The sequence below is a fragment of the Parambassis ranga genome, chromosome 9 (genome assembly GCF_900634625.1).
Source record: "Parambassis ranga chromosome 9, fParRan2.1, whole genome shotgun sequence".
Taxonomy (NCBI): Eukaryota; Metazoa; Chordata; class Actinopteri; family Ambassidae; genus Parambassis; species Parambassis ranga.
Genome location: NC_041030.1, coordinates 21415297 through 21439885, shown reverse-complemented (window position 1 = coordinate 21439885; position 24589 = coordinate 21415297). Strand labels below are relative to the sequence as shown.

The 24589-nt window shown below is 47.5% G+C and overlaps 3 protein-coding genes across 6 annotated transcripts in view; 1 reads left to right on the top strand and 2 right to left on the bottom strand.

The window, feature by feature from the left end:
• Positions 1-3548: 3548 nt before the first annotated feature.
• On the top strand, positions 3549-4496 carry LOC114441926 (C-C motif chemokine 3-like). The gene is made up of 4 exons (XM_028415108.1): positions 3549-3674; positions 3776-3890; positions 3975-4079; positions 4161-4496. The coding sequence occupies exons 1-3, from the start codon at positions 3614-3616 to the stop codon at positions 4072-4074; spliced, it is 276 nt and encodes a 91-aa protein (XP_028270909.1). The 5' UTR covers positions 3549-3613; the 3' UTR covers positions 4075-4079; positions 4161-4496.
• A 7917-nt stretch (positions 4497-12413) lies between these two features.
• Positions 12414-24589, bottom strand: part of rusc2 (RUN and SH3 domain containing 2) — a 20434-nt gene continuing 8258 nt past the window's right edge. Inside the window, exons 2-13 of one of the 4 annotated variants that reach the window (XM_028413556.1) lie at positions 21972-23691; positions 21083-21653; positions 18305-18994; positions 17642-17857; positions 17332-17505; positions 16495-16571; positions 16210-16384; positions 16019-16124; positions 15890-15936; positions 14824-15808; positions 14571-14744; positions 12414-13952 (exon numbers count right to left, since the gene is read on the bottom strand). In XM_028413556.1, coding sequence (XP_028269357.1) covers positions 13745-13952; positions 14571-14744; positions 14824-15808; positions 15890-15936; positions 16019-16124; positions 16210-16384; positions 16495-16571; positions 17332-17505; positions 17642-17857; positions 18305-18994; positions 21083-21653; positions 21972-23537 — 4989 coding nt within the window. In that variant the 5' untranslated portion in view covers positions 23538-23691 and the 3' untranslated portion in view covers positions 12414-13744. The remainder of the gene's footprint in view (positions 13953-14570; positions 14745-14823; positions 15809-15889; positions 15937-16018; positions 16125-16209; positions 16385-16494; positions 16572-17331; positions 17506-17641; positions 17858-18304; positions 18995-21082; positions 21654-21971; positions 23692-24589) is intronic. The other 3 variants (XM_028413557.1, XM_028413558.1, XM_028413559.1) reach the window with 3 other exon arrangements.
• The window catches only part of LOC114440926 (gastrula zinc finger protein XlCGF57.1-like), a 19608-nt gene continuing 16090 nt past the window's right edge, over positions 21072-24589 (bottom strand). Inside the window, exon 4 of the transcript XR_003671225.1 lies at positions 21072-21082. The gene's annotated coding sequence lies outside the window, so the exon portion shown is untranslated. The remainder of the gene's footprint in view (positions 21083-24589) is intronic.

The window sequence follows — 24589 nt, the reverse complement described above, 5'->3', positions numbered from 1 at the left end:
TGGTAAAAAAGGATGTAGACCATTTTCAGGTCTGGCTTTCAGAAGAAGAGGAGAGTATTTTAGGGAATTTGTTCATCTGACACAAACCCAGAGGAGACTCACAGCTCCAGACAAACAGCATCAAATGATGGAAATGACCAGTGGTGGAGGAAGTACTGAAGCCTGGTACTTAAGTAAAAGTACAAGTACAATTACCCAGCAAAATATATACTCAAGTAAAAGTAGAAGTGCTGCATCAACAATCCTACTTAAGTAAAAGTCTTAAGTACTTTTAAATGTACTTAAAGTATTAAAGGTAAAAGTACTCACACACTGAATATATATGATTGATTTCCATTGCAAAGGATCTGAACAGGTTAAAATAATGTTGATGAAGATTCTCAGTCATCCAGGTCATCATACGTAGAGAAGATTGAAGCAAGGCGTCTGGACTTGTAGAGTTTTCTAGAAGACGTTTCGCTGCTCATCCAAGCAGCTTCATCAGTTCTAACCGTTTGGTGGGGAAACATGGTTTATATGTGGTTGCAGACCTCAGTGGGTGGGTCTGGGTAAAAACTTAAAAACTTAAAAAAACAATAGCACTAAATGTTTCCATACTTACCTGGGTCTCCACAGAAGAATGGCTCAGCACAGGAGAGCCACCTCCTCAGGACAAGACTCAGCTGTTCACCTCCACCTCAAAGACAAAGGACACTCCTTTGAGGACAAAAATGTTCACATTTTAGACAGGGAGGAAAGGTGGTATGAAAGAGGAGTCAAGGAAGCCATCTATGTTAAGCTGGAAAAACCTTCCCTTAACAGAGGTGGTGGCCTCAGACATCATCTTTCTACCACATACAATGCAGTGATTCCATCCATTCCCAGGAAGTTTGCACATACTCACAGTAAGAACAAAGGGCTGTCCACCAGTCCCCCTCCGGCAGTTTCATAGTCGTTAGCCAGTCGTTAGACACACCTGGCCCAGTCAGCCAGAACATCACAGGTAAGTATGGAAACATTTAGTGCTATTGTTTTTAAGCTTGACCCAGACCCACCCACTGAGGTCTGCAACCACATATAAACCATGTTTCCCCACCAAACAGTTAGAACTGATGAAGCTGCTTGGATGAGCAGCAAAACGTCTTCTAGAAAACTCTACAAGTCCAGACGCCTTGCTTCAACCTTCTCTAGGTTAAAATAATCAAAGAAATCATCTGAAATGAAATTGGACCATGTGTAGTTAATGTCCATGTTCAGTCCAGAAGCAGCTGTGGACAGGTCTGTGTGTCATGAGGCAGGCTGTGGGCATCAAGTGAACAGAGAGGCTGCTGATAACAAACAGGCATTCAGCATGTTTACTGTGTCAGTGTTCCTGCTGTAGATTCATGTGATGATTCATGTTCATCAGACATTCATGGATGGACCTGTGTTAGCAGACAGCAGCTAACTAGTTAGCTCACTGAGCCAGAGCACCGGCATCATGACTGAGGCTCATTATAGAAACACAGCTGCAGCGTGACACCACCTCCATGCAGAGTCTGACCTCACATCAGTCCACACTGTGTTCATCACATGGAACAAGGAACTACAGACACTGGAGAAATGTAGTGGAGGAGAAAGTACAGGTAACAGCTGCAACATGAAATGGAGTAAAAGTATAAAGTATGCAGTGTTATTTTTACTTAAGTAAAGTATAAATACATAAAAATTTACTTAAGTACAGTAACGAAGTACAAAGTTACTTTACAGTTACTTTTATTTCCACCACTGGAAATGACTGACTGATGGCGGCCATGTTTGTTTTTGTACGCACAGATCCGTCACTTTTCTGGATTCCTCAGGATTATTTTTTTGTCATCTGTGCTTGTTTCTTGATTTACAGGATGTTTCTGTATTTTTTGAGTATATGTTGTGAATATTTGGATTTATCCATCACATTCTTTTAAATATCTAACATCTTTACAGTGGTGACTGTAGCTCATTCAATAATGTAAATGACTAAAGAACAGAATCGGACCTCTGCACGTGCTCAGTGGGGACAGGAGAAAGTGTGGACTGGACCTCCTGTGAAATTCACCGTCTGATGGCGGTTGCATCACTTGCATCACTCCTGGCAGAGACTGCGCTGCTTTCCGACAGGAAAAGTTTATCTCCTGTTGCTCAATAACTCCCACACTGTCTGATTTCAATCGAGAAGCTGTTTGCATGCACAAACATGCACAAAGACACAACACAAAGACAAGAAACCGTGCATACAAACAAAAGCACTTACTGCTGGCATGCCCTGAAAAATCCCCAAACCACACTGACATGGACCGATACAACTACCGGCACAAGTTGTAGATCAGACAGATAAGGTTTAAATGAAAGCTCTCTCATAAGCCACTTCAGTTTACCAATGAAAACGTTAAATAAACACATTTACACCAAAGCAAACAGTCACTTTCTCTCTCCTGCTCTTTAGTTCAGTCTTCCTGTGCGGTCTTCAGACACCTGATTGTTTGTTACACACACCTGCTTCTGTGAACTTTCACATAAAACGTTCAAGTGACTGGAGGAAGCGTCACAGCTTGATTGGTCCAAACCTCTGTGGTAGCTTGAAGCCTGATGTGACGAGCTCATGATCCTCATGGGAATCCAGCTGCTCTGCAGAGCAGCGTTTGAGCCCGGACACTAAAAGTTTCACCGTGTTTCACTGTGAAATTTTACGTTTGCATTATTGGAAAATATGACCATGTCTGCCAGTGTCATCGTGAGACCAATAAGGCTGCAAATCTCAGGACTACAGAGGCGGGTGGGATCCGGGTCCCCAGAGTTTTGTTTCCAGATCATTTAAAAGTTTTGTTTCCATGTTTTTAACTTTTGTTTTTAACCGCAGCTCTTTAGCATTAAAAAAAAAGAACTGGTTAGGCAGACAAATTCAAAACACATGTTACAAGGAGGACCGCTCACACATGGTCACCATTTCTGGCTGGCAAGTCCCCGCCCCCATGAGCACGTAGAGATGGAGACATACACTCGCAGCTTCTGATTTTAAGGGCTGAAATATCGACCTCATGCACCCTTTTCTGGTGAGGATCCTCTTTGCCCTGCAGCAGTGACGTGCAGCTGGGTGTCCTTGCTGCAAGCGGCCTCAGCAGCGTGTGGCAGTGAGGCCTGGGTTCATCCTCTGATGATGAAGGCTACATCCTGCAGACCTCTGCACACTCACAGAGGCAGAAACACTTTCACTCACATCACTCACTCACACACTTGAGATTTGTATGTGGATTATTCAGCACATGCAGGCAGTTATGTAATGTTTCACTTTCTTTGACAGAAGAACATTTTTGAAGAGGAAAAAAAATGACAAGATTGGAAATGCTGGCACCAAGCACTGGCAGCTAATGCAGATCATAAAAATATTTGAGTCCTTTATGATCTCTGGGAATCGTCGGTATCTGTCTGGGCACGTGAGAGTCCAGTGCCAACTTTTTCCCATCAATGAGTGCTTGATGTTTCTTTCACTTTCACTCCTCACACCTGTATAAATACACCTGCTGCTCTGCACCTCCACACAGCGACTTCTCCGCACCTCAAGAAGCAGCAGACCAGACCAGACCAGACCAGAACAGACCAAAGAAGAGACAGAGACATGGCCTCTCGAGTTGCAGCTCTGCTCCTGCTGGGTCTCATCTGCTTCAGGCTTGCAGCAGGTAAGATGAAGACATAGAAAGTGCATCAAGTGCAGATCCTCCTGCAGAAGATGTTGCAGATGTGTATCTGATAAAACTGCTCTCTCTCTCTCTCTGTGCAGCCGACGTGCCAACTGACTGCTGTCTGCAGACGGTGGATAAGAAGGTTCCCCACCAGGTGGTTGTGAGCTACTATATTCAGGAGGCTGACAAGGGCTGCAGCATCAGCGCCACTGTGTAAGCCACAACCTCGTGTATAATGTTGATATTTGCTTCTGCAGATCCTGTTCTGACCTTAAACTCCCAAATCTGCTGTTCCAGGTTCCTCACAAAGAATGGAAGGAAGCTGTGCGTCGTCCACCCCAGCATGTCCCCACTGGTACAGTCTGTCATCGACGCCGTGGACAGGAGGAAACAGTAAATGAGGTAAATAAAAGCCGCTGTGCATCAGAAGGTTTTGTGCACCTCTCTCTTTTTTTGGCTAATCATTTCTGTGGGTTTTTGCAGGAAGAGGAGTCCACGCAGAAGGTCCTGATGGACCGTGGACGACAGGGCCAGACTTTAAGCTCACTGCACGGCAGTCCCTGGATTCCTGTGCAGTTTCATCCTCGTTTCCTCTTCTAAACTTGGAGCATCTGTGATTTTTTTTGTGGCTCGGCAGCTGCTCCTTTTTATCTTCCTGTGTGTGAGAAACAAAGATTCGCCTCGACTTGCCCAGATTTTTTTTTTCAGGTCACAGTGTATGGTGCTTGAATGTCCTTTAAAATTGTAATGATTGTGTATATTTTGAAATTGTTGTGAAGTTTTTTTTTTTTAATAAACTTTAATATTTTTGTAAATTGAGTTTGCATCTTCTGTATCTGAGTTGAACTAACTTGTATTAATAGAAACATGTTTCTAACACATGGAATAAAATGAAACATTCACTGAGAACAGCCTAAAAGATGAAGGTTAAGGTACCACTGTGAGAACTATCAGGGAGCCAGCTCCAGAACCAGGGAGAGTCGAGAGGAGTCTCTCTCTCTCTCTCTCACACACACACACACACACACACACACACACGGTAACATCAGAGAAGTGTCCATGATGTATCGTGTATCACCACTTGGTGGGCTAGTGAGTCAATCCGTCGCCATGTTGGCAGCTTCACAGTCCGCCCCTCTACAGTTGACACTCAAAGGAAACTTATCAATTGGTACCACAATGGTGGTTTTTGAACCAGGCTCTAAACATGTTTAAATGCTGTGAACTATCCATTTAAATACAGGAATCTGTGGGGATTGACTCGCCTTTACAGCAAGCCCCCGGTGGTTGCAGTGTGAACTGCAACTCTTCACACTTTGGCTTCGAGTCTGAGCCCCGGAGGTTGCTGCTTTGGTCTGGTCGCAGTCCGACATGAAAGGAGGAGGTGCCTGGTCTAGAAATCCTCCAACAACTAAGCTGAATGGTGGTGGACGTGATAATGGATTGGAATGTTTATCACTGAAACAACTCAAATTAACCAGCATGGACCAGCTGTCCTACCAAAGCCAGACAGACCACAGCAAGCATGTCTTTCAGCCTTTCAGCAGTTCATTCACCCCCCCCCCCCCCCTGTCCTCTGGTACTGGGCCAGCTGACAACAACACTGAGTGATGAGTATTCTTTATGAGAATCATTAACATTTCTGAGAATATGTTTTATTTATGAACACTGAAACTGTCCAAACTCATCTGACTGCTTCACCTTCTCTGTGTCTCTGTCATTGAGGTCAGTGATCTTTAAGTCTAACGGCCTCCTGTGGACTTTCCCCACAACGCATCAATAACCGCCACCAATGAAGCACCCAAAAATAAAACACGAAACACAAACAAGCTCATCTGCCAGGATTTGATACAGATAACACATACGAGACGCTCCTTTCAGTGCAAAAGTGCAACACAAAATCAACAAGCATGCTGCTCCTGCAGCAGACATTCACCACAGTCAGCTTACACTAAGCGAAAGAACTCAGATCCACTCTGATCAACACGCTCCAGTCCGATCAACACGCTCCAGTCCGATCAACACGCTCCAGTCCCACTGGACAGAGCAAACACCACAACCTGGCCCACTGGTGGCGGCCATATACACGCAGGCAGCTTATGTACCCACGCTGATGAGAACTGAGTGGAGTCAGCTGGACAGAGAGACACAAACACCACAATCTCTGGTAGGCACGGGCAGATATTATAATTAAATCCTGTCAGTGCAGAGGAGTCAGAGATCAGTAGGAGGAAGACGAGCCTCTGGTCACTGCCAGCCGGAGAGCAGGGCGCTGCAGAGCTGCCGGATGCTGCACAGGAAAAGCTGTGGTCCACACATGGACAGGGGCCTCACTTTAAGAAGACAACAAATCCAGTGCATTCTGGGTATTGAAGTCTCTGCAGAGCTAGCTAGCTTTGGGGATTGGGGACAAATCATGACTTGACATCTGATCATTAAGTCACTTTTTGTCACTGCTGTCATTTCCTAATTTCTGTTATTTATTATTCAATAAGTGCACCAAATGTCATGCACGTGTAATAAACTATATGTGGCATCAAGTATAACAAGTTGCACAACCACTAAGAGGTTTGGTCAGGCTCGACAGGTCAGCATGTGGCGTCTGCAGGCACAACTTTTCTCAAACATAATCTTCGCAGTTCAAACATGTCTTTTCCCGTCAGATATAAAGATATTCAGTTACAGCCTTTTTTTTTGTTCCATGACACTCACAAAGAGTCTGGACCGCTGCCAGGTTCTCTGCCTCAGGCGACAATTCAGGTCCATGATCCTTTCCTGTAATAGCACAGCAGGGAAAGTCCAAGAGAGTCAATACAGTAAACACACACACACACACACACACAGAGAGCAGAACTGGCCAACCTCCAAGCAGTGAGTTACAAGAAATTGAAACCTTCTCCGTAAATGTTTCTCACACTTGAACCTTTGCTCCTGATGAGAGAGAGAGAGAGAGCGGGGGGATCATAGCAGGAATTTGTACATGAAGAGTCCACAGATCAACACAGTCAGCTTCCCCTTTAAGTACGCTGAGGGGAAATGTGGAGCTGTTAAGTTTCACTGCAGCCTTTCACTGGGAGTAAAGGAGGTACAGTAAATAAGACAGTTAAGTCATAACGCAAGTACTTCTTCTTTTTTTGGGTTTTGATTTGATTTGTGTTTAAACATGCTTCCACTTACAAAAGGCCACCGGGGGGCAGATTTACTGTAGCATAATCCCATCATGTGTCATTAAGACAAGAAAACATGTGGTTAAAATCAAAGTGTGAAAGAAACAGAAGCAAAAGAAAAGATTAAACCACCACAAACCCTAACACCTTTATAGGTCTGTGAAGAAGCTGCACATCAAGAGATTAACACAGAATCCATGATAATCCCATGTGGGAGGCATACAAACTTCATCAGCACCATGTGCTCCGAGTCATACTGCAGGAAGACCTGGGTTAATACGGGCCTTCCTGTGCTTCTTCACTACTGATCTGGCTGCTTGCCATTTTTTTGCAATTCATTCAAACTCCTGGGAAAAACGATCTGATGTATGAAGCAAAGTTTTTGGCCTCATCACAGGTGAGGATGATGATTTTCACAGGAACAGGAGATCCCTTCCCACCATCCAGGAAATGGATATTGTTGGGATAATGTACACTTACAAGTAACCGGGTGTTCCTCTGAACCATACTGGTCGGAGCCCACTCTACTTGCTCAAGAGACTCAGGTGCTCTGTCAGGTGCACTCCCAGCAGGCCACACACAAACACACACACACCTACTCACAGGAACTGAATCACGGTTTGTATCGTTGCATCACAAGCTAACGTGTGAAAGTATTCTGTCCAAACTGATGCAACATGCTGTAGCTACACGTCTAACAGGGATTTAAATGTGTCATCATAAAACTGATGAAAAGCCTGTGTTCATTTCACAGATCCATGTGAAATTCAACAACAGACACACAACAGTCCGACATGCAGATCAGGACAATGATGAGAAATGATCAGTGGATAATCAGGATGCTCGACCACACACACGTTTGAGGTCACCATCATGAAGTGTGACCTCAGACATGAGCAGCGGGAGGCTGGAGCAGGAGGTTTTTTTTCCTGTCTCCTACATTTACAACATTTAAATGCTTTGGCTACTTGAGGGTTTAATTCTGGTGTTTGACAAACGGCTGTACAGGACATACAAGAAGGGTGAAGTTGTGGTTTCAAAAAATGTTGAGGGGGGTGTGAGAGGAGGAGGAGGAGGAGGAGGAGGAGGGACGTGAAAGTGAAAATAGAGTAAATGGACAGTGTGTGTGTGTATATAAAGGGACACCGAGCCTCGGCCACCGCACCTCCCTGCATCAGAAGGCGTGAGAAGAAACAGGCTCCTCAGCAGCCAACCAGCCTGCAGACAAACCCAGAGACAAACTCACCAGCTCCACCAGACATGGCTCGTTGGGGTGACGCCAAGCTCGTATTCTGCATCTTCTTCTTCATCACCTGCTGCACAGGTGAGTTTTCTCTCTGCTACACTCATGAAAATGAGTCAAACAGCCAAACAGCAGGATGTAATCCATCCACTTCACAAAGGAAGAAATCTGTCATTCAGCGAATAGAATGAGCTCCACTAAATGTTCTTAAATAGGATAAATAATCTTAAATAATAAAAGTGTTATTAAATAAAATAGGTAAACAGAGTAAGGTGTGGTGCTCTTAGTTTACTCTGGGAATTCCCAGTGCTACAGTCGAAAAAGTGCCTAATGGCTTTTGTTATCAGCTGCATCGTGTGTGTGTGTGTGCGTGTGTGTAACCAGCAAATAAAGCTAAAACCTTTCACCATAAAAAGTTCCTTTGGTCAGACAACAAAATATTCCATAACATTCTGAGCTTTGTTAACTGATTGCTGTGCAATAAGGTAAATGCAGACCTGGGACTCCTGGGTCAAAGCCATAGACTGTATAAGTCTCTGGACGTAGTGTCCGTGACGTCTTTGTCTCTGTGTCTGTGGGAGGCTGCGACTCTTGCCATGTTGTCCTCCTAAACTTCTATTACAGGCAAAGAGGTGAAGTGTAAAGTGAAGGAAGCTCATACAGTGAGTCTGCACCTGAGTGGTCACATTCATCATTATTCAGAAGTCCTAGTGTAATTAGAAGAATCACCTGCCTGTTCAGTTAGAACAGAGAATAACACTGGTTTCTGTACCAGGACATTTAAAAACACGTCCGTGTCATGAAGTGAGCGGACACTTCATTAAGACGGTGTTAGGAAACGAGGGCAGCTAATCATCCGACGGCACTCATCATCACATTTAATAATATCATCCACTCGTCATGCTCTGGATTCAGTTTGGCTTTCTATAGTCTGGATGTCTTCTACAGGAACAGCAGAAAAAAACGGCTTATTTTCCCTGTTCTCCAATCTGGAGACAACAACTCTGACGTGATCTGATATTTGCTTTGAAGTGTTAAAGAGGGTGTTTCCAGCTGTAAAATCACACACCTACATGTCTAACCCGCCTCCGCCTCACCACATACACAACCCTTACATGACAACACAGCGTCTGATGTGCAGCGGTAGACTATCATTTATTTTTATGACTTTGGCCGAAGTGAGCACAATTACAGTAATCGCTTCCTTTAAGCTGTGATGCCTGCGTGTATGGACAGATGTTACAGTTGTGCAGTCACTGCCACAAACAGGACCTGCTTTGTCTTTCAGTGTCGCAGGCGCAGATGGCCATGGACTGCTGCTTGAAGGTCAAAGACCAAGCCATCGACAAAAAAGTGGTTGTGGACTACCATCATCAGATCAGTGGACAGGGCTGCGCCATTGATTCCACTATGTAAGTTTAAGCAGTGTGACAAACACAAAAACACGCCGCAGAGAGAATTCACCGTGAGTTCACAGATTCTGACCTCGATGTGCTCTTTGGCAGTTTTGTGACCCGGCATGGAAGGAAACTGTGTGTGCCCCCTGCTAGCGCCCCCTGGGTCCTAATACTGGTGGAGCACGTGGACCACCTGAAGACAGTGTGCAAGAAACGCAAGTACAAGGTACGAACACACATTTATGTTCTCACAGACTCACAGAGAAGTGCCTAAGGTAACGAACTTTGTGGCAAAAACTGCAGTTCCTCAAATAGCCACTTGAGGCTGGCTCCAAAAGTGAGTCAATCCTCATAGGCCTCCCAAATATTTTTCTAAATCTGATACCTCCATGGTAAAACACATTTAACAAGACTTCATTTAATGCTGAAGTTAAAAGAGCAGCAGCTTCCCATTGGCTCCCACTCGGCAGTTTGGATTACTATTTGTCTGTTTCAAGGCCCATTTAACGTCGAGGGTTAATGTCATTCACTGAGGTGTAAAACCACAAATGCTGCCGCTGCCTCTGAGTCATCAGTCTGTACAGACGCCAGAGCGTGAATGGATGTTAGCGTCAGACATCACTGACCTCCAGCTGCACACGCTCCACAGTCAAGTACACGAACAGCGTTAAAAAAATAAATAAAAATAAAAAATACTGACACACAAAAAAAAATGATGTGTGTGCTTTTATTTTGAAAAACCGGACTTCCTGCCTGTGCACTAAAACAGAAGTGAAGCTATTCTTGCTGCAGGAAGTTTTTCTCGGCAGCAGTGACATCATCGGTTTGTAAATGTTTGTGTCTCTGCAGGGAAACCGCTGCTTTGGAGTGAAGCCTGAGTAACACCGACCTTTGACCTCCTCAGCTCCACCTGCACCGTCAGAGAGGAAGTGTCTCAGAACACACAACAAAATGCATAATAATATCAAAAAAAATAATCACATCTGTCCTTTATTCTTTATCAATGCAATAAATTAAACTTTTTGAAGGATTTATATATTTTTTTATGTGGCATTTGTATGTTTTAGGTCAGTGAAAGGAAAATGTGAATTTGTTTTAAGCTCATTTTTAGGTACTTGTTCTTTCAAAATAAACGTTTTTTTCCCCCATTTTTGACCATGTTTGTGATTATTACAATGAAAGTTGCACTCAACAGCTAAATGGTGCTAATTAGCATGCTAACATGCTAGAGGTTGAACATCATATTACAATTCTGTCTTCACCTTTGTAAATAAAAAGCAGTTGATCCAGCAGGTCCAGTTTGCTTTTAACTGAAGCTTAAATGTTCTTCAGGGAGCTCCGCTTTCACTGTAACCTAAGACCTTTAAAAACTTCAGGACATGAGGCATAAACAGCTCAAAGACACCGAGTTAATGCACATTGACAGGCTTCTAATTCAGAGGAAATACAGTATGTGCAAGATTTAAAATGTGTTGGGAGAAGTGGTTGATGGAGGATTTTTAATCCACGTCAAATGTGGGCAGTGTTATTCTCTGTACACCAAGGATGCCCTACTCTGACTCGCCAGTCCTTCTGGTGGTACAGCCCGCGGGTTAGCATGCCCAATTCAATAAAGAATCTGTCGATCTATCTTCAACAGATTCTGGAGATCTGAGGGGAACAAAACTAAAACACACAATAACCCAGGGTTCAGTGTGCAGCCCTGCCTCCAGCTTTGATGGACGTCTGTGTGTTGTTGTAACACTGGTTGATGTAGAGCTGGCTGAAGGCAGCAGCTCCACCTGGTGGCACACACACCTCACTGACTGCAGGAGATCATGCACCTGTCGACTCACTGTGTGTTGATCAAACCACTGACTGGATGAAAAGCAGTTTTCTTTAAGTGAAGGAGGCCACACAAACAAGGACAGAGTGTGAGCTCTCACCTCTCAGCACTAAGAGTCAGATCCTGCACTTCATCATCATCATCGGCTTCATCAGAGTCAGAGGAGTGATGTCATCATGATGCATGCATTTCCAGCAGGTTAGATTACTGCAATGGTCAAAACAGGATGTACGACAACTTCAGTGCATTCAGAATGCAGCCGCTCACATTCTGACCAAGCCCAGGAAGCTCGACCACACGAGTCCAGTTCAAATATCTCTACACCATCTCTTTGCTTGTCTCTCAGAGGAGTGACTTTAAAACATCAGTACTTGTGCACACATCTCTCGGACCCTGAGCACCTCTGGAGAACTCTCGGGAGCTTTAACAGGCTGAAGCAGCAAGAATCTGGAATGACCTTCCACATGGTTGTTACTCTGGCCCAGACTCTGGTCATGTTTAAATCCAGGCTGTGATGGTTATAAAGACTTCTTTAATAATGAAATCGAATCCTTTATGGTTTTCTCTAATCCCTGTCTATTTCTATGAATGTCTGTAAAACACTTTGACCTGTCCAGTGCCTCGCTCAGTGTGCTCTGGTAGACTAACATCAGTACAGTAGTGAAGCATTACAGTACCTGTGAGGAGGTGTTCAGCTCAATGCTCAAACAGCCTGAGCAGCAGACTGAGCACATGATGTGATGTAAAGCGTTCAGGACAAAAGACACAGGAGCCGCACTGATCGTGTGATCACATGAGCACTTTGTTATTTAACATCCATAGTAGATTGATAATGTCATAAGTACACATCATTAAAGCCTGGACACAGAGAGAGAGAGAGAGAGGGAGAGAGGAGCTGTGATGCTGTCAGTATTTACAGGCAGGAGACAGGCGGCGCCTCCGGAGCCTCCCTCCTGTGTGTGTGATGTCACTTCCTGAAAGTCAAACAGCAAAGTGCCTGCAGGGCCACGGACGCTTCGCTCAGCAGCTCGTTACTGTAGCAGTGGAACTGAAGCTTATACTCGCCTTGTGTACTCAACGGAAACTCATTGACGACATTCACTCTATGGCAGAAATGATTTAAATATATTTACAGATCGATGTTAAAATAAAAACTGTACAATAATGCAACATAAAGAAAACAATTATATCTATGTTCCAAAAAAATACACAAGCATTCATTTAATAATGTACATTATCGTTACCTCTTCATAATTTGGATTGGCCGTCTGTTGGCTCCTGTAATCCAGCCTAAATCATTTTGAACCTAAGGCCACATTTTTTACACCCGGGGCGCCACAGGTCACATGTACATACCAACACCCATCACATCAGAAATGTGTCCGGGTTTCCCTTTAAACATCCAAAAATATCACCATAAATCTCTGAAGCCATAGGAGCGTCTGTGCAGACATAACTCTGGGGGGAAATGTAAAATTAGACACATATACAAAATACTATATCATCATGAGACTAGCTGGGCAATGGCCTCTTTTGTCCTCAAGCACTTTAAGGCAGAGATGAGATGTTGTAAATGTGGAGAGATGCTTCCCTCAGCTAATCAATCAATAAATAAACAGAACTCATTATATATGCATTTACAGGGTGGATGCATGGCTCACGCTCTGAAAGGAGAGGTCATGCAATTAAACTGTGAAAAAACAAAGTGGACTTTAACGTTCTTTGTTCTTTCTCTCAGAATGTTTTTGGCCATAACACACCGTCACACCGAGGACAGGGGACATTAAAGGCCATTTGTTTGTCAGTCCACCGTCCAATCAAAGAGACTGGCTGTGTGAGCATTAAATAAGACAAGAGAGAGAGAGGGGAGGGGGAGGAGGATGAAGACACCATTTTTCTCATTTTGAATCTTAAACAGCCACAAAATCAGCTCATCTGAAGCCAGAGCCGATGTTTTGAATTTAAAGAGCCAGCAGCTGAGGAACATCAACAGGGTGTCAGACTGACCGGCCTGACTGAGGGCGCTCAGTGTGGCACAGCGAGGTGAATGTACAGACAGTACAGCAAAGTGCAGCCAGGCATGATGTACAGAATATATCATATCATAGTGAAAGTACAGGTGGGTGATGTTCAGACTGGACGGTCACACAGGTAAGCGAGCAGGACAGCAGAGGAAGAAGCGCGCGTTTGAGAGTCTTTGGGTCGGTTTGTCGTTGGGTCTTTTGGTTGTTGCATGTATGCATGCATACCGCATGTATCCATGAAGCAGATGTGACTTTGTGGTGGAGTCGGCATGCTCCCCCCCCCCCCCCCGCGCATGAGTCTGTACATCATCATCTTCTTATTTTTATTATACAGGAGACAGTCCCAGTGTTCAGTCAAAAAGAAACTTCATTGTGTCTGCAGAGCCGCCGTCTTTCCCCCTGTGACTCCACTCAGCAACGGCGGGACCCTCTGACGTCCTGGCTGTCCTCCATGCCTCTGAGGGTGACGTAGATGATGGGAACTAAGCCCTTTGTGGAGCCCAGGGAACAGAGCAGCCAGTCGGGGTCGGCCTTGCTCAGGACCTGCAGGATGTCGCCCTTGTTGAAGCTCAGCTGGCCGGGCTCGGTGGCTATGTGGTGGCACAGTGCTCGTACTTCACTGAGGAGGGGGCAGACAGAACAGAGACCAGATTCTCAGCTGCTCAGCTTCAGGCCTAAACACACCGAACCAACAGGGACTGTCAAGTACAGTGTCATGACAGTGTCAGTGCCAAAAAGCTGCACCTGAACACAAAGATTCTGCGTCTGTGTAAGGGTGTAGGTACTTTTCCTTACCAGCAGGGGGAGCAGTAACCTGGAACCAGTACCAGGATTATGAAAATACCACCTATAAACAGGGGACTGCTCGCTTCACCAGCCACAGAGGGACTGGTTTGTCTTCTGTTTTTGTTGTTGTGAAAACACTTGAAGACGAAGAGGAGACATAAGAGCAGCTGCTATGTCTTCTCATGCAATGGTTAAAAGGCTCTGAACTCAGGCCCAACTAGTGGACAGGACACAGGCAAAACTAGAAGCATGCATGGCCTGACTGTTGGTTTGTTGTTCATGTCATATCACTCTGAATGTTTTGGACTGTTGGACATATTGTCAGAAATATTGGCGGACATTTTTCAGTATTATCTACTCATATCGAGCCCCGGATGCACCGACATGTTTAAGTGTTTTAATCTTTGAGAGCTTCTTTATTTTTTTTTACTTCTTCTGACTGAACTCTTACCACGGAGACGGCTGCTTGGCCTCGGTTGGATGTGTCGATGCAGGAGGAGCTGTGGTTTGGCCGTGAGTCGGTGTCACAGTAGGCTCTGTCTTCTTTTTTTCACTGCTGGCTCCAATGGTCTGAGCTACGAGGTCCAGAACAGACCTGTCCAGACCCAGCCAACCTGACGGCGGTCTAAGAAAGGAAGCAAAGGCTGAGACTGATGTGTGTTCATTTCAGCTGCATTAGTTGTTACTTTCTGATGTTTCCTCACCTGGTTTTTGGAGCTTTAGCTCTCTGCTCAGCCTCCCCCCGTGAAGGAGAACCAACAGTGGAACCAAACAGCCTGCCCCAGCGCAGACTCTGCCCCTGTGAGGGGCTCTCTGACTGGCCTGCAGTTTGGGTTCCGGCCCCTGCAGACTCCTGATGATTAGTGTCTTTTTCCTGGTTGAGGACAGACTCGGGGGGGCTCCCCATCCAGGAAGGGCGTCCCCTGGACCCGCCAGACTCCGCACTGGAGCTGCTGGTGCTTCTCCTGCCCTCCCCTTCGTGGCTGGACTCAGCCCCCTCCACCACGCCCTCTCTTGTGGGTGGCAGCTGGCCCTGTCGTCTCTCCAATGACTTCTTCCTCTTCTCCGCCTTCACGAACTTCGACCCCTCTGTGGATTGGTCAATATAGACCTGAGAGGACTGCATGAGCTGGTACCACCAGCCAGCCTGCCTGTCTTGATGCTGACGCCCTTCGTCCTTTTGCTTCCTGCCGTCCTTCTCCTCACATTCTGCGTGGCTCTCCTGCCCCACTCCTTTCACTCTCTGACCTTCCACCCACCCTGCTTCCATGCTCTCGGTCGTCGCTCCCACTCTCCTCGGCCTCATTTTCGCTCCAGCTGCCTCTTGTCTCGACCCGACCCCCTCCATCCTCGGCCATGTTCCCTCTCGTCTCAGCCCCGCCCTCTCCTTCTTCACGTCTGCACTCGAATCCCTGACCATGTCGCTGACAGTAGTGCTCCACCCCCTCATCAGCTGGAAGGTGGAGCGGCTCGACTGGTCCACACTCTGGCCGGCGGAGCACAGCTGCTCCTTGCGACGCAGCTGCTCCTGTCCCTTCTGAAGGAGGTGTGGCTCGAAGAGGAGATCCAGGTCAAACGGGAGGAGCGACAGCGGCTGCAGCAGGAGAAGGAGCTCCTCAAAGAGAGGCTGGCATGCGCCCTTGGACAAGGGGAGGAAACCCCACGGGTTGTAGTGTGCCACTATAATGTCTGAGGAACAGAAACCAGGAAGAGCGTCAGAGGATGAATGTGTAGAAGAATATTAAAGTAATAAAGTTTCTACCCTCGTACCTTCATGTGTGTAAAGATGATTGAACCAGAATTCTAAAGATTTCAGGCTGAAACGGAAGAAAAATCAAACATTAAAACCGCAGCAAAGAAAAAACACGACTGACAGGTATGAAGAATAAAAACACTCACTTGAGCAGTCCGAAGATGAAGGAGTTCAGTCTCATACTGTGGCTCATGAGCTCCGAGTACTGGCTCACCTTCGAGAACAGGGTGTGGAGAACACGCGTGGACGGGCCTGACGGGAGAAAAAAAGCACGCTCAGTGTTTGTGTTTGAGGGTCTGCATCTGTGTGTAGACTGATGGCTGTGCTCTGTTCTAACCCAGCTGGGTGGAAGCCTCCACCAGGCTCCAGGGCTGACAGCGCCGCTGTCCGATGATCAGGTCCAGCACGTAGGCTTTCAGGCCGTCCTGCAGCACCTCGCGCAGGGCCGGACACAGATACTTCAGGATGAGGTGGCCCACGTTGGGGCTCACCCAGCTGTTTCCCAGCTTAGCCTGGACATGGTGAAAGACGAAGAACATTGAAGTTTGTCTTTTTGTTTTAAAATCTGCTTCAAGAGCGTGCACAGAGCCGCCACGCTGCAGTGAATGAGAGCAGGTCCTACCTTTACATCTGGGTCTCTGCTGGTGCCAAAGTGTGCCACAATCAGATCCACCGCTGTGTTCACAGCTTTCACCAAACCTGCAGGAGAGCGCCCCGTAAGATTAGCTGCATGTTTCAGCCTGCAGGAAGCTGACACTGGCGTCCTAATGTCAGACACATTTCACTGTCCTTCAGAAAGGTCTTTGTCTTTCATCGTTAGATTTACTAAAACAGCAAGTAGTTGTGCAATCAACAGCTCAGGAAATCTCACAAAAGGTTCTGAGTGTTCAAAACAAAGTAATAAATGCTACAATCTACTGCTGCTGAGCATGAAATCATAAACACACACACACACACACAATGAAACCACTTCTGAGGGATCAATAAATAAAACATGTGGGGACACAGCGTGTCTGAGATGAAGGAGGACAAACAGAGAACAGAGACATTAATCACGATGATATCATAAGATAAAGGAGAATGTCTGATCACAGTGGCCACGCTTCTCATAAAATATGTCATGTAAAATGTAAATGGAATCTAAAGTGAAGCTTCGACAGCTGCTCATCATCGTACAAGCACAACTAGGTCACCAAGCGTGGACCGATAGATGTGCCAGACACAGGGCCAGATTTTCACACACAAGCCAAATCTGGCAACCATTACTGGGCCAAACCTCAGCCGAGCGTTCCAACACTCAGAGGGGAACCGTTTGTTTCACCCTTGAGCTGCCAGTGGAGGCAGTAACAACACCAAGGCGGAATAAAGTCAGAGCATCATAGTGGCATTAAAACACTGTGTCCCTGTGTGAAAATGGGCCTACTGATTCCACCTGGTGCTGCCCATCATGCACACGCACCTCTCTTCTGCATCAGGTCCACAGAGATGTGGGACTGCGAGGACGAGCAGCAGGAGGAGGAAGTGGAAGCGTCGGGGGAGAGGCAGAACTCCTCGGGTGGCTTCTCCGTCAGGGAGAAGTAGTCTGGCAGGAAGTCGGTGTAGCTCTGTTGCAGCTTTGGTGGCTGGCCCACTGCTAAGACACACACACGGTCAGATTTAAAAGCCATTTGGACCTTCAGAACACATAGAGCCATCTTTGGACCTCAAACTCTATAAAAAACACTTTAAATCTATTTTCATTGATTCTAACACAGTCAACACATGAGCACCGTTGAGCCGTCCCAGCGCGTGGCCGGAGTGAGCTGAGGGGAAATCGAACACATTGCGTCGGGCAGGTCGCGGTCCCCCGCCCCGTCTGGGTTCCATGTTACCAGACAGGGGGCCTGATCCTGCAGAAGAGTGGCCCACTGTGACCCTCTCTACCCCCAGAGGGTTTCGACGGCGGTACTCCCTCCATTTGAGAGCCTGGGGGGAGAGGTGGTGTGCTGTTTGGGGAGGGGAGGTGTTAGGATTGTGATGGTGGTCCGGGTTAAAGGACGGATGGAGGAAAATCAAAAGAGGAAGAAGGACAAGTGGAAACAGAAGAAGGAGGACAGGAGGAGGAGAAGGTTCATGCATGAAGGGAAGGAAGGAAGAAAAAAAGAGAGAGAACAGTAAGAAGAGACTTTTACAGACACAGAGCTTCAATTCATAGCAGGAGTGTTTGACTGGCTCCATTATGAAGATGCTAACATATGCTAGATATGTGAAGTACAGAAACAACAGCGATGAGAATGAATCTTAGTGATCAATTACTGCAACTCTCCTCCACCCCATTCCTGTTCATATCCACATCACCACAGTGATGGTCTGCACACTGTCCTGATCTGTCGGTGTGATGAGAAGACTGTTGTATACAACTACATTTCTTCAATATTTCTTTTGGAACGTACCATTATGTGTTCTGGCTCCGTGCCCTTTGTTTCCTTCTGCAGGCTTTCCTGAGTCCAGACAGCCCAGAGGGCTCAGAGTGTCACTGTGAAGGGCTGGCAGGGCTCCACGGTGGAAGCACTGTCCCTGCACCGCAGGCAGCATGGGTGGCACCACCCCTCTCTTCACCCCCAGGGAGGAAGGTGGAGGAGTGTGGGCCAGCGGCGCTGACGCTGCTCCTTGTTTTGCTGCGGGTGGAGTGTGCAGGGGGGCGAGACCCGCTGAGAGCGGGCAGGAGAGGCTGTGCGCGGCGGGCTGCGGGCTCGGCGTGCAGGTGGAACAGGTCCCGGAGCTGGGTGCTCTCTGAAGCCGAACCGGGGAGTAGCTCCCGAGAGGCGAGGGCCGGACCGATCCAGGAGGTGGAGCTGCTGCGGCCACAGAACTCTGGTACCTGTGCACATTTTCAGCTGCATCCTCACTGTCCTCCCCAACAGGATCTGCAGAGCCTGAGCCAGAACCAGAGCCCGAGCTAGAGCGGGCCTGCATGCCAGAGACGTAACCCGTGAGCAGGGGCAGCAGCGGCTTCGGCTGGGGGGGTTTAGATGTGAACTGGTGGTGAAAGGTGAAGGGCTGGATGGGGAGCGTGGTGGGACGCTGGTCCTTACTGTACCGGACTACTGCTGGACGGCTGTCTGAAGAGCTGGAGAGACCGCCTGGAAGGACGCCATGGAGAGAAAAGACGATCATTAAATTACCATAAAACACCAGGAATAGCTCATTAAAACCTAGATTAAACTCTAGAATCTCTTCCTTTAACTGACTTCCAAGCAGCAGGCCAAACCCAGACATATTAGCGGATATATTACACAGCAGATGCTCACATTCTGGAAGCTGAAACATGTGATTTCTGCAGATCTAAAATCTGATTCACCTTCCAGAGGTTCCAGGACTGGACTGCATAAACATGGAGGTTAGAAAGGAGAAAACTGCTCAGTCACAAAGCTCAACAGCCCTTATCACAGGCAGCCATAACTCAGGCAGTGCTGACAGGTCACACACACACACACACACACACACACACACACACACAGAAACAAAGACACACACACACACACAGATTAAACCTGGAGACGCTGCGTCAGGACAGACACCAGCGAGGAGAAGCCCTTTCCTGCACTGAATCTGTGGTTTTCTGTGTGTCTGCTGTGTGACAGACAGGAGCATGTGTGACGTCAGCAGTGTTGCGCAAGCTGTTTGTCACTTTAAGGCCAGCCCACCATCGCCACCTGAGCTGGGTGCAGTGCAGACTCTCAGCCACAGGGGGTGATGTGGAGCCACTGCAGAAACACTGTGAAGGGAGGAGGAGGAGGAGGAGGAGGAGGAGGACGAGGAGGAGGCGAACTACACACCCAGCAGGACTGAGCTGGCCCTGGGGATGGAGGAAAGACACACTCCCTTCTCTCTTACAGCTCCCACATTCCTCCTCCTTCTCCGTCCTCTTCCCACCAGCTTCCCCTCTCTGCCTGTTTGCTTCAGCTCCTCTCCTCTCTCTCAGATGAGTCAGGTCCTTTCCTCTGCAGCTCCGTGCTTAGCATCATTAGCGAGCTGCTTCTCAAGATGCTTTTAAAAAAGGCTGTACTGTACGCTGCAGTGAAACCACACAGCTGACTGAAGTGAGGGATGATGAATAATGTATATTCTGTGATGCTTGCACAGCTGCTCGTTGCAGTCTTAAATCATGCCATTTGTTCTTCCTCTTCCGAACGATCAGGGTGACCTCCATTTCACTGCCTCAGACAAACAACAACACATCCATTCAAAGACAGTATCAGCATTTCAAATTCGCTAAAAGGTTGATCAATATATGTGTTCGGTAAATTAAAACCCAAAGCAACACAGTATTACCGTAAAATACCGTAAAGACCAACACAGAAATGGCTCTAAAAACTATCAAATAATCTTTCTCTATCTTTAACTTCACTAATCTGAGATTTCAGTGTGTGTATGTGTTTAATGGGCATTTAAAATAAACGTATTTATGATCGGATGTTTGTTTGTTTTTTTAAGTTTTCAACCAATTAATGCATAATAAATATGTGAAATCCAAATTTTATGAAGCCACACATCTTGACACAAACGTTGACTCCAGAATGACAGGTCCAGTTTTTTATCTGTGTGGTCAGCAGTGACATTTATCCATCTGCACTGACCATATATGACGTCTGTACATTTTAATATAAGCATAAAAAGCTCATAAATGACTGATGTTTGAAGCTCAGGTCAGGACAGACTGAACATTCCTCCCCTGGTACACTTTAACTATCCCTCCCCTGACTCCAAAGGAATTCCAAGCATGTGTGTGTGTGTGTGTTTGTTTATCTAACCAGAGACACAGCTGAGCTGCTGGTGGTGGGTGTGTCTTATTAGTTTCGTAACAAACTAATAAGGAAACTTCGTTGTGACAGTCATGTTATCTCACACACACACACACAGGTCAGTGTGTGCTGATGTAGAACTCAGTAGAATAGGGGAGGGGGGGTCTCTGCACCTTCATCTTCTCTCTCAGCTGATTGTTATTCCGAGCATGTTTGGCCTACTTCAACCCCACTAAAGCTGCACTAGGCTGTTCTATACATGCTGGCAGAGGGGGTCTCTCTCTCTCTCTCTCTCTCTCTCTCTCGCTCTCTCACACACAGTTTTATATTTTAGCGTTCGCCCTCTGATCTGAAGTCTGTGCAGTATGTTGGATCAACATGTAAACTACTGTGAACTAGGTCTGGGTTCTGTGTTCTGTGGCCCACCTTCAGCCTTGGTCCGGGTCTCCCTCGTCCCTTCCAGGTGTCGCTCTATGCTGCCTTGGCTGTAACACCTGGTGAAAGGTACAGGTGACAGGGTTTGACAGTCAGCTTCGGTACGCTGCTCCGGGATCGGAGAAAAGTCCACCGAGGAGTGCGAGTGGGTGGAGTACGTGGAGGCGAAAGGGTCTGGAGCCGCCTTCGTAGACGGCGATCCCCCCGTGACTCCGTTTCTCCGTTTGCTCCTGGCGATCTCTGCGAAGGAAGTGACCCGTGGAGGAGGCGGAGGGGTCGGGGCGGCGCCCTCGCTGAGCCGGACGGGGCAGCTGAGCATCCGCTCCAAAGAGCCGAGCCGTGGAGAGGGAGATTTGTCCAGGTTGCGATCGTAGCTGCGAGAACGCGGACGGATTCCTCCCATGACACCCCGGCCGACCACAGCAGGGGAGATGTTGACGTACACCTGGCCTTCGATCGTAGCAGCAGCTGCTTCACTGGCACCCTGCTGATTCTTCTTCTTCTTCTCTTCCTCTTTATCCTCTTCTTCATCATCATCATCCTCATCATCATCATCATCTCGCTGAATGAAGACAGAACGGAAACAGTCAAACCTTCGACAGTGATAAAACACATTAGCACCATGTTTAGAGGTCAAATCCAAACCCGAGGACTAAAGGGCCTTTAATCCAGATTAACTTTGACACAGTGGGACTGTTACTGATATTAATACTCTCAGCTCCACGTGGCTGCTAAAATAATCCTCAGACACGATAACTGAGTGTCTGCGGTCTGACACAGAATAAAGCCAGTGTTATTTCAGGTTATTGTTACAGTTACAGGACCTTTAACTTCACTTTCATACCACACAGTAGATTAGGATTATAAACTCTCTACTCACTCTTGGCAGCTCCCCATCTTCATCCTCTTCCACCACGTCCTCCCCGTCTGCACGCTGCTTAAACAGGAAGTACTCGCTGGGCTGCGTCGGGGTGGGGCTGCCTTTGCTGTGCTCGTCAGAGCAGCTGTTGACGGAGGAGCCCGCGGGACTCGGGGACGACTGAGACGAGAGGTCGCAGGTTACCAGTTTGTAGTAGTTCTGTGTGGCGACGACAAGGCGCGCCTGACTCTGCAAACAGGAAGCCAGGTCTCCAGAGGACCCGGCGTGAGGAGGGTGGTAGGAGTTGCAGTTGGCGTCGAGGTCGAGAGCCCCCTGGTGCTCTGCGGAGCAGGAGCAGGTGGAGGAGGTGGAAAGGTGGGGTTCACGGATGATAGGAAAGGTGTTGCCGAGGCAGGAGGGCTGTGACAGGGGGGGTTCGGTCGGGGAGGTGTGGAGGTCCAAATAGAAAGCGCCTCCGGTGGAGTCTCGGTTTCCTGGCAGATCAGAGACAGACGAGGTGCAGGAGTGGTCGGTGGAGCTGTTCAGGTTGGTGGTCCCAGAGATGGGCGGCTTCTCGGGGACGCTGTTGTTCATCTTGTTGTAAATGGCGCTGAAGTTGACGAGCACCCCGTCAGAGCTGTTGCAGGAGGAGTCGCTGCCGTAGCCCTGCTGGCACTCTGGGAAAGGCTCGGAGAAGGCGTCAGGGAAGTGCTGCGGGTAGTTCTGAGACAGGGCGCAGCAGGAGCAGTGCTGAGTGGAGGAGCTGGAGGAGTAGGAGCCCGTCTTGCTGCTTCGCCCACACCTCATAGGATGATCTTCATCTTCTTCATCGTCATCACCCCAGTCTTGCTCCCCGCAGTCCATGGACATGTTGGAGCCGCTGCTTCCGTGGCGGCGCTGGCTGTCCAGTCCTAAGATGTCCAGGTCCTCCAGGTGGTTGGAGAGATCAGAGGCCACGCCCCTCAGAGACTCCCGCGTGCCTCCACCCGCCGAGCTGTGCAGAAGGAACGGCTCAGAGGCAAAGCCGAGGTCATGTAAATGAAAGGAGGCCATCCCGTCATCGAGCGCAGAGTTAGTGTCACTGTGGAGGTGGAAGGAGGAGTCCTCAAGGTAACCGCTGAGGTTGTCACCATCATCCTCCTCCTCTTCATCGTCCTCTCCATCTTCAGTGTTCAGGAGGAACGGATTATGACGCAGCGGATTCCTGTTCCTCGGTTTGGCTCTGGGTAACGTGTGAGCGGTGATCAGCTGGTCCTCTGAATTACTCGAGGTAAACGATGAATCGTCGCTTGCCATGCTGCCTCCTCTCCTTCCATCCTTCCTTTCCCTTCTGCTGTTGTGGGAGGCCCAGGAGCCACTGGAGGTCTGGATCAGGCTGCTGTAGAGCAGAGCCTCTCTCTGGAGGACATCCCTCTCTGGAAGAGAAGTGGTGCGACTCAGCCCCAGGTTCTCTGGAGGGCTGAACGGGTTGTTTCTCTTCAGCGAGCTCCCACAGCCGCCCTGCCGCCTGGCCGACACTTGGCAGTGCACCAGGGGGATGTGATGCACAATCAGGGTCTCTCCAGACAGCTTAGGAGGGCTGTCCATGGTCTAACAGGAGCTACAGTGACGGAGGGAAGGTAGAAGCGCTGTGTGCCGACGGTTGTGTTCACACTGTTGTTGCTGGGTCCAGCTCTGCAGGGCGGCCGGGGATCTGGAAGCAGAGGTCAGGGAGGTCCACACCGTGGTCAGAGTGATACATCTGTGGAACATAAGAGAGAGAAAACATCACATCACAGAGGTGTTTTAGATCCTGGCACATGTTCGGTCACTGTTTAGCTTCATATATAAGAGAAGTATTTCATTTTTATCGTCTCCAAGCACAGTTTTTATTCTACAAAACCTTTCACGCCGCAGATTAGCTACATTTTTGTCACTCGACTTTTAGCTGCAGATGTATCAGTCACACACACAGCCCCCATAAAAATGTAATATTAGGTATTTAAGGATTTAAAAATGTCATTATTTATGTTGCACCCATCATTTCCATTAACATGTGGATGTAGTGGTCCTTTAAAAAAAACAAGTGTCAGAAACTCCGCCCCTAACAAGGCTCCTTTGGAGCTACAAAAAATACAGTTTCCCACATTATTGTTAAATATTCTAGAGTCATAACAAACCCACTAATCTTCAGTAACAGTACAGATCTGTGACCCTCCGGTGTCTTTACACTGAGCAGGATGAGTCAGCACCGCGTGAAGTGGAAACACTGAGATCCACATACAGACAGCAGCTGACTCTTAAACAGGACTGTGATCTCATCTCCATCCACACCCTAAATAACACACACACACACACGAGTGCAGCCATGGTTCCCTCACTGTCCTCTGCTCTCCTGCTTTAGATACAGCCGCTTCCAAGGTTACTGTGCAGCCTCTTCATCTGGCAGGTTAATCAAATTTAGCTTTTTCGAGCACCGCCTTTAATTTTCCTGTAAGGTTGAACATTAGCACTGCTTTGAATCCTCAGCTCATCGGCTCATGACCTGGAAGAGTGTCGAGTGCTCTAATATGCCTGCTTAGCAGAATATAATCTCAGATACAGCCAGGGGACTAAAAGCAAATCTGAACTGAAATTCTTTTTAAAATCCTTCTGGACTG